This window comes from Medicago sativa, chromosome 4 (genome assembly GCF_051527215.1).
Source record: "Medicago sativa cultivar Bolivia chromosome 4, Bolivia_mono, whole genome shotgun sequence".
Classification (NCBI taxonomy): domain Eukaryota; kingdom Viridiplantae; phylum Streptophyta; class Magnoliopsida; order Fabales; family Fabaceae; genus Medicago; species Medicago sativa.
Genome location: NC_140752.1, coordinates 60,854,679 through 60,864,584, shown reverse-complemented (window position 1 = coordinate 60,864,584; position 9,906 = coordinate 60,854,679). Strand labels below are relative to the sequence as shown.

Genomic DNA, 9,906 nt, shown 5'->3' with positions numbered 1-9,906 from the left:
GTATGTGGTTGCTTCCGTTTTTTTTTTCTGGGTACAAATCTAGTTGCTTACATTAGTATGGCTTATGAAAAATATATATTTTTTATGTCATTTAGTTGCTTACATTAGTATGACTTATGAAAAATATATATTTTTTGTCATTTATGAAAGAATGTTCATCTACTTTAGGTAAACTGCATAATTTATTTTTTATACGTATAAAAATAAAAAACTGAAATGAAATGATTTTTTTTTAGGAATGAAATGAAATAAACTAAAAAAAAAACTTTACTGAAAAATTAATTTAATAATATATAAAATATATCTTCAATTGAAAATTTACTTATTAAATATTTAAAACATTAATTGATATAAAGTTTTTAAGTCATTTTACATTTATCAGCTAGTTGAACCGCTAATTTTACCAAACACTCTAATTAGCTTATCAGCTATCAGCTAAAAGCTATCAGCTAGCTTATCAGCTAAAAGCTATCAGCTAGCTTATCAACTAGCTTATCAGCTATCCGCTATTTTTACCAAACAGAGCCTTCATATTTCAAGACAATTTAGTAGTATTAATTAGGGGTATGTTTAGGAAAAAAATAATAAATGCATCTAGTAATTTGAAAAGAGGTTAACATTTAGTGACAAAAATAAAGTCAAATAGGTGCTTAGATATAAGGACGGAGGGAGTAATAAAAAAATGAGCATTAATGATTCATTGATATAATAAAATGACACATAAAAATTGATAAAAAAAAATAACGTGACACATAGTTTAAAACAAATAAATTTGACTAAAATGATATATACTCCATCTCATAATTTAGAACGGGGAAAGTAGTTCCCATGAGCTTAGCTCAGTTGGTATAAACAATGCATAATATATAAGGTCCAGGGTTCAAACCCCGGCCAACAAATGAATATATTAATAATATATTCATATTCTTTTGACTCATGTCATTATTTCGGTCAAAAAAACTCAAGTCAAAGTTAATGTAATAAATGCCTATGAATACAAATATGGTACTCCATGTAGAAAAAATATAAGCAAAAATTATTCAAAACCAATTATATTTGACTTTTTCAATGTTTTTGCTTATATTTAATTGAAGATAAATGGTGCTTGCGAGCTTAGTTCAGTTGGTAAGAACAATGCATAATATATGCAAAGTCCGTGGTTCGAATCCCGAACACTACAAAAAAAAAAATGAAGATAAATGGAATAGTCCTTCCTTTTTTTTAAGTATCTTTTTTTGAATTTTTTTTATTTATTTAACTGTCACTTTCAAAGTCCAGTGTAATATTAAATGTTGTTTAATCGATATTACCCTTGGTTATTTACGATAGAAAGAGCAGTATATGAAATAAGATATTAAATGAGAAAGCTATTATAGTAAAAGTATAAAAGTATAAATTATGCCATTGCAATAGTAAGAGATTGAGTTCAATTTTTCTTCGAGAAGATTTTTTTCTTTTTTTTTTGATCAAGTAACTTAGTGGTCAGAGCTCACATATTTTAAATGTGAAGAAGTGAAATGTTTAAGGTTCGAACTCCGGCCTCTAGATATATTATACATTGTCCCTACCAACTGAACGAGAACTCTTGAAAAAGATTCTTAAATGCTTATAAGTGACATTTTAGTTTTTTTTAGTTGATAGTGATTCCACATTTCCTATTTCTTATTTTATTTTTATAATTTTCAGTTTGAAGAATGCTTGTTGAAGTGAAATTATTAATAATAATTAATCACAACTCAAATTAAATAAAATAATATATTGAATGACATGTTAAATACTACCCCCAATGAGTATCAAATATAAGAATAAACAAATAAATATTTTCTTAAATAAAATTAATACTTTGAATGACATGTTAGATACATTTTTTTTTACTAAATAACTTTTAAGGTTAATTAAGTAAATGACCCCTGTAAATATTCAGAATTTTGTTTTTAGTACCTACAAAATAAAATCACACTTTTTAGTCCCTGTGACATTTTTCTTTAGCATTTTAGGGACCAAAAATATTGACAGAATTTTTTTGTAGGGACTAAAAATGCTGATGAAATTTTTTACAAGAACTAAAAATGCTGACGAAAAATTTTATATTGACTAAAAAGTGCGATTTTATTTTATAGGGACTAAAAATGAAATTTTGAATATTTATAGGGACCATTTAACACTGTCTTCAACACTTATTTTTTTTATTGGATGAAACCAATGTATAACTTATCACTTTAAGTGGAGCTCATTTATGAAGTGTGAGACCCACCATGATTTAAACAAAAAAAAAGTAAGTGTTGAAAACAGTGTTGCTAGCACTACTCGCAAAATAAATGAGTCTAGCAGAATGTTTAAATCTTGACTAAAAATGTATTCATATTAAGTGTTCGACATTGTGTTAGATAGGGCTGCATATACTTACCTTATAACCGAACTCTGGATTACCCCATTTTCATGGGAACTGATAAGTTAACACAAAAAAAAAAGCGGAGAATCAAACGGTGATTGTGTAGCTCAACTGATTTGAACTAAGAGATAAGGAGTTGGAGGAGATCTTGAATTCAAATTCAGACGGGAAATTGCTTTTCTCCCTTTCAAAATTGATCATTTTCTTAATTATGTCCAACGTGAGTTAACTTATGCTCGACCTTTTTCAAAGTGAGTTAACTCACGCTGGATATTTTTCAGCGTGAGTTAACTCACGTATACACTTTTAAGCTCAGCGAATGAGCAAAAACAAAAGGGAGAAGTTCAATTTTCATTCAGACGAAGGGGAAAAATCTAACATCACAATTACTCCCTTCGGTCTCAAATGTAAGAAACTTTTCACTTTTTAGATTCATTCAATAAATGATGTATGTGGTCTTTATTATAGACCACATACATCATTTATTGAATGAACCAAAAAAGTGAAAAGTTTCTTACATTTGAGACCGGAGGGAGTAATTACTAAGAGAAATGTTAATGACACTCTCTTTTTAACACTATCCTAAATACAAATTGCTTAGGACAGTTACACTTAGTCTCTTGGGAAATTGGACCATCCAAATTATGAAATTGTCTTTACTCATAACATGTCAAATTTTTATTGGTTACAATTAAGCTTCATTTCCCCTTGCATTCATATACACAAAGACATATAAAAGAAACTTGAGAAGAATCAAAATCTTCAAAAGCAATTGTTTTTCTTCTCTCCAAAACACTTCACAATGTCACAGCAGAATTCTCATGAGGAGACTGGGACTGAGAATAGGATAGACAACAGCCAGGAGAAATCCAAAGGTAAACTAGTTGGTAAGTGGTTTTTCTTATCTCAACTATGCCATTATGCTTCATACTTTTTCATATTAACTCCTATATGATTTGGTTTGTTAGCGATCACCGTTTATTAATATATATTTTTTATTTTGCTTATTTGTTTTCATCAGAATTGGATCAAGGGAATTCATCTGACAACCAAAAAGAAAAAGATGAAGAACAAGAGTATGTCAACCAAATTCCTTGTTTCTTCATCCCTCCTCCCCTCATATACTATCATTTATCGTTTTATTTTTAAATCAATTATTTTAATGCTTTAAATTTCAAAGTAGGTTTTGACGACTCTCTCCGATCTTAAATCTAAGTAAAAAATAAGGGTGACGATTGAGTCCATTTATCCCCTATCTATTTTACTATAAATTCATCTAATCATCGACTACATAATAAAACCGTCACTGGATTGAATCCAATTTAACCATTTCTTTTAAAAATCCAATAGATCAATTTTCGGATGAAATTCAATGAATCACTTGTTCTTAATTTTTTATTTTTTTAAACGGAAAAGAAGATTTATAAAAAAATGTTTTTTTATTTTTTTAAATTTGCCGGAATAAAAAAAAACCTTTTATAAATGGATTGAATAGATATCCATCTATTAAAAATGTAATAATGATAGATTGGATTGATTTTGCGTTTGATGGATGGATTGGTTTAAATTTTTTAAAATAATTTTTAATGGATTGTTATTGAATCAATGAATTGACCTGATCTATCGATTACCATCCAAATCTATCCAATCTATTGTCATCCTATTTGGTCCAAATATACACATCTTTTCACTTATATTTAAAGTTGGAGGAAGAATGTGTATATGCTTATGTTGGTTCATCAATGCAGCCTTGAGCCTCACTATGGTTGACTGTGCATGTTTTTTCACTTGCATTTAGTTACATTAATTCATTTATTTTTGATATCATTAAAAGTAATTTATTTATGTGGTCAAAATTTGATTGTTGTTGGTGAATTAAAGGTGTTTTTTTTTTATTTTTTTTTTATCTAATTGTGATGTTTCCCCCTCTTCAACTTTTTACGTGGAGATTCAAGATGTATAGATCTTAGATTTCAAGAGAAAGGGTGAACTCATTTTTTTAGTGCAAGGGTACATTAACCCTTACAAAAAGAGTATATTTAATTACGATTACATTTACATCATGTCAAGTCATCCAAGGCATCAACATTTCTTTTCTATGAGTTTTTTTAAAGCAAAATTGTGTTAAAAGAGTACATGGCTACTCTAACGCTTACAATAATAAAACCTTTTATGTCTTCTATGCATGATTTGCAAAACCTTATCAATGAATTCTTAGATTGGTGTTTTAGTCTGATTTTATCTTTTGATTGTGATTTTATATGATCCCATTTTTCTGTTAATAATTTTTCGCATCGTGGTTCTATTTTAAAGGTTGTTTAATTTCGCGTAAATGAATTCGTTCTAAACCTCTTTTTGATGTAAATTTTATTTTATTTTCCACCAGCATGAACATAGGATGTGTGTATCCTATGAAATGTATTCTCTATGGTGTAGCTCTCTTCTAAATTAGGGGGTCCTTTTATTTTGATGTGTTCATCTTCTTCCTTTTGGGTTGATCAACCCTTCTGTTATATAAATATATTGCAATCTCTTGTTTCAAAAAAACAGCAAGGTGTGGGGATTTGGCATTTTGAAATATTACAATCTAATGTATATAAACTTCTCTGTTGGTGTTCATTTGCAGATCTGTGAGGGTAACTATGTCTGAAATACGCAAGAATGTTGAGTGCCCTATCTGCCTTGGTATGTAATTTACAATTGATAACTAGTGCTAGATTGCTTAATTTATTACTCCAAATATGGTAATTTTGCTCCAAATTTTGTTCTAGTAAGAAAATGTAAACGTTGAACAACCCAGCTTATTATTACTTGATGAGAAATCGTAGGTAATATTTAGATGATAAAATATATTTAAATAAATAATGTTGTATTTAATGGAAGTTGTGAAACTCATGCACAATTTACGTTTCAAGTCTAGCTTTATGATATTTATGTTAAGAGGAAAAATAATTGTTTCTAATAGAAAACTAACAATCTGTTCTATCAAAAAGAGGAAAACTAACAATTTGTTTCATTCAAAGTGACAAGTACCCCTTCTAGAGACACTTCTAGGAGCTTTTTAGTTCATACACCCCTTCTAGATGCATCATATGTTTTTCTATAATTAAAATATTTCTAGATTTTTCAATAGATATTTCAAAATTACAAATCTCATGTCACCGCCATGCTTCATCTTGGAGGCTCATCTTCAATGCAACATGCGAAACTTTACACTTTAGTGCACTAATCTAGACTATTAAACATGCCCAAGGAAATTAATATTCCTTTTAAATTTAGGAACACACCTCACATCCATTAAAAGGAATTTACGGTTAACTAACTTATTCAGACGAATGGTACACATATCTTGAACCTTGCACGCTTTGTTGTTTCCAAGCCGAACGACTCCACATACTTTTAGCTCTATAGTCTCCAAATACTCCTTTTACGGGCACACATGATAAGAGCAACCTGATTCCAAGACCCAACTCATTTTCGGTTTTCAACTTGTGAGTGCTAGTGCACCTCCACTCTCATAACCATATTCATCTAGGCAACTACAACTTGAACGAAATAACTACCATTGTCTCCTTTGTTAGGACAATCCTTCTAGAAGGGACCAAACTTATGACAAATGAAACATCAGTATTTCAGTTTATCAAACCCTTTAGACCTCGACTTCCCTTTGCCCTTTCCTATATGCTCACTCCTTTGCCTTAATACATTCAAGCCTTCGCCACTTTCTTCAACCTTCAAATCCTTGAACTTTGTTAACTCCTTAGTTCTCAAAGGTGCTTGGACCTCCTCCAAAGTAGTGGTACATTCATTTCCATAAAGGATGATATCGTTAAAATGGTTAAAAGACTTCGGTAAAGAACATAGCAATAACAAAGCATTGTCCTCATCATCCATATTCACTTCAATGTTTGCCAAATCATCAAGAATCTTGTTAAATTCCTCCAACTACTTTTTGATAGGTTTAGACTCCACCATCCTAAATGAGTAGGGAGGTTGTTTTAAAAGTTGTCTATGAGCCAAAGATTCCCTGCTTGTGTCAAGTTAGCTAACATCGCAACTTCACCCTTTAACGCTTCAACACACTTTGGTTGTGTCAACAATGCTTGCATCTTAACCTTCCATAACCCGAAATCATTGCTTCCGTTGAACTTTTCAATGTCCCACTTTAAACCCTTGATACTTGACCAATTTACCTCTTTTCTTCATGGTGGACGTCAATCGTTGTGAATTCGTTACTCAAAATCACACCAATAAACTTAAATGTGTGGATCAAAAGAAATGAGCAATCAAAGTCAAAGTAGCTTCAAGCAACAACAACAAACATACCTAAATCTAAGTGTGAAGCAACACCACAAGCATAACCAAATCAACCAAGATAAGAAAAAAAATGGAAAAATAACACACCAATTTTTTTTATCCAGTTTGGACCAATTTATCTTACATATGGGGAAAGCAGCTCTTCAATCCATCATGATAAGAGTGATACAAAGAGGTTGCAAGAAATCAGTTTCTAAGTTCACAAAGAACAAACCCTTACCCATATTTCAAGTCACTCAAACTCACAATGAATCTCTTAGGAGAAAACAACAGCGAAAACTTTTTGATCCTTTCTCTAATGAGATCTCACAACCCAGTATTTTTGTGAAGTGTTTCCTATCCCAAGAACCTCACCTAAAGACACTTAAGTCTAAAGTTCTCTCCTTTAGATTTACCGAGATTCTCTCTCTTCAAGCTGCTAACAAAATTGAAGATTGAAGGCTTATATAGTACTTAGACCTAGGCAAAATCGTGCCATAATTTTCCTAGACCACGCCACGATTTGGAGCTCTTACACAGTGCAATACTGAACTTGATCCACAAATCGCACCATGAGTTCTCTCATTCGTGCCATGAAATTTTGAAAACCAAAACCTCCTAATTGTTGAACCAAATTGCATCACGATTTACACCAATCATGATATTATTTTTGACGAACCTTCAACATCTTCGATACATATGATCTTTTGATTCCTCAATAACATTCACTACATAATCGAACATAGGAGTCAAGGAAGGAACAATACTATTCTCCAGACAAACATCTACTTTGTCTTTGTATCTATTTGATTGATTAAAATTGTATTCACCCTTAATCAATAATTTGAATTCGGTATTGGTTCCCTTATCTTCAGAGAATCAACATACCATATTAAAGATTAAAATATCATCTTGTTTAAAATATCATCTTGTTTACTGTATCAATGCCTTTGAGTGATTTCTCCTAACTCTCACAAGCTCCCTTTGAGCTAGTAGAATTGAAAACATTCTTGAACATAGAATAGTCTAAAATATTGATGGATGAGGGTGATATCTTGTTGATCTTTATTCCTCGTGTTTCCAAAACATATTGCTCAATTTGAGACAAGATGTATTCTTCTTTATTCCCATTACAAGATCTAGTAAACGCACTACTAGGAGCTTCCTAATTTTTTTGAATGCCAAATGTTATTAGTGTTAATTGTTACTCCCTACGTCCCTATATCTAAGCATCCTAGTTAATACACACTTCTTGACACATTCCACATTTTTCTATAATTAAATCACTTATAGGTTTTTCAATACATATCAATAATTTTAGATTCATCAAAATTTTGAATTACGAATAATAACTTACAACTTTCTTTTAAGTGATGAAGTTTGTAGATGGAAATGATGAATACTAAAAGTGTTTTTTTTTTTTTTACATTCCAACTTGCAACATATATCTATGTAAATATTTTGTACACAAATGAACTTTTTATATCATTTCATAAGATATATAATTGTCATCTGCACTACAATCATAACTATTTTATAGTATTTTCTTTTATAATAATATTCAAATGATATACTAACACAAGGTTAATTTGATTATATGTGTAGGAATCATTCGAAAAACAAGAACTTCAATGGAATGCATGCATCGCTTTTGCAAAGTGTGCATAGACAAGTCCATGCGTAGTGGGTTTGTCTTCAAACTTCTACTTTATTATTTCATTTATTTTTAGTTGTAAATTTTTTTTTTTGGTAACATTTTTTTTAATTGTAATTTTATGGTTGATTAACCATAAATTGTTTCTTTTTCATTTATTGCAGTAACAATGAATGCCCTTCCTGCCGAACCCATTTTCCTAGCCGACGTGCACTGAGAGATGATCCAAACTATGATGCTTTAATTGCAGCTATTTACCCAAATATTGACAAGGTTGAGAAAGAGGTAAATATTAATATTACTCCATTTGCATATTAAATATAAAAGAATTGTATTTTATTGGAACGAAAAACTAATCACAAGGATTATGTTATTCCTTAGGAAGAAGCTTTGCTCGAAGAAGAGTTTTCTCAACTCAAGAAGGTGATACTTCTATTTCACTTATATGTTTATTGTATTTTTGAACAACAAACAAATTATGACACTCAACGAGGGAAAACTAATTAATTAATGTCTTGATTTATATATACCTAAACTAGTCATGTTTTTGTTGTTGCTAACTTTGTATTTTATGAAATGAGAAAATTGTTACCTCACACACAACTTCATAATTCTTGTTCTTTCAGGTTCCTAGAAAGGTTTAAGTGCAATGTATGCTTTGGAATCGATATGGTGGTTGATTTTGTGTAACTTAAAAAATATCCTATATTATTCAAGACATCAGTACAAATTAAATTCGATGTATCAACTTGGATGTTATTTATATCTTGTCATTGGTTTGCAACAATCACACAAGAATACTCTTGTGCAATAGACAAAACTTTTTTAGTTTTGAAATTTTAAGATTAATATCTCAAATTAGTAGAATTGATATTTCTTCTTTGATCTCCGAGTAATGCATGCATGTATATGTGGTTCAAGTCCAAGTTCAAATCCTCTCTACCATCCCATTCTGTTTTGGTTGGATGGTTTATTCCTTTGGTAGCATGAAATTGAGGTATGGAAAACTCAACACCATTATTTTTTCTTACAATTTTGACTTTAGAATTATGCTAGTTTTCTATCATATCTAGAAAATATTGGACAAGAATAGTGACTTAAGATTTATACTTTCACAATATTATCCAAGTAAAACGACTGTAGTCATCAAGAGAAGTGAAAAAATATTCATGTCCATTCACAAATTGAATACAAGTGAAAAAACTCATAGTAGCATTTACTAGCTTTTATTTGTGCTTAGTTGGAAATGTAACTTTATATTCATTGCATAATGGCATATATCACATACACAATTCTCATCTACGTAAACAAAAAGAAATTCCTGATGTATTCTAGGTAATATATGGTTTGACAAGTGTCTTAATAAAATATGCTAAATGGCTTCTTGAGGAATAAAAGTGGAGTGGAGACTGACTTGAGATGTGGCTATGATGGCTGACGTAGCTTGTCTGGCATGGTATTACATTCCCTCAAGTAGTTCGTTCAACTGAGGTTACAATACATTGAGAATCAATGCAGAATTTGGGTACTAATAGCAAATTTAAGTGTTCCTAAATACTTTGCT

General features: G+C 30.4%; 1 protein-coding gene across 1 annotated transcript; it reads left to right on the top strand.

Annotated features, from left to right (window-relative positions):
* The first annotated feature begins 3,153 nt into the window (after positions 1 to 3,153).
* Positions 3,154 to 9,105, top strand: LOC146930376 (putative E3 ubiquitin-protein ligase RING1a). Its single transcript, XM_085708299.1, has 7 exons — positions 3,154 to 3,279; positions 3,414 to 3,468; positions 5,019 to 5,077; positions 8,294 to 8,375; positions 8,507 to 8,627; positions 8,724 to 8,765; positions 8,969 to 9,105. The coding sequence occupies exons 1-7, from the start codon at positions 3,195 to 3,197 to the stop codon at positions 8,984 to 8,986; spliced, it is 462 nt and encodes a 153-aa protein (XP_085564425.1). The 5' UTR covers positions 3,154 to 3,194; the 3' UTR covers positions 8,987 to 9,105.
* Positions 9,106 to 9,906: the final 801 nt, after the last annotated feature.

Bases quoted from the DNA above. Each gene is read 5' to 3' on its own strand.
- LOC146930376 (XM_085708299.1), top strand. From the start codon at position 3,195: ATGTCACAGCAGAATTCTCATGAGGAGACTGGGACTGAGAATAGGATA. The intron at 3,469-5,018 runs GTATGTCAACCA...GTTCATTTGCAG, and splicing joins GAAAAAGATGAAGAACAAGA to ATCTGTGAGGGTAACTATGT. The intron at 8,628-8,723 runs GTAAATATTAAT...GTTATTCCTTAG, and splicing joins TTGACAAGGTTGAGAAAGAG to GAAGAAGCTTTGCTCGAAGA.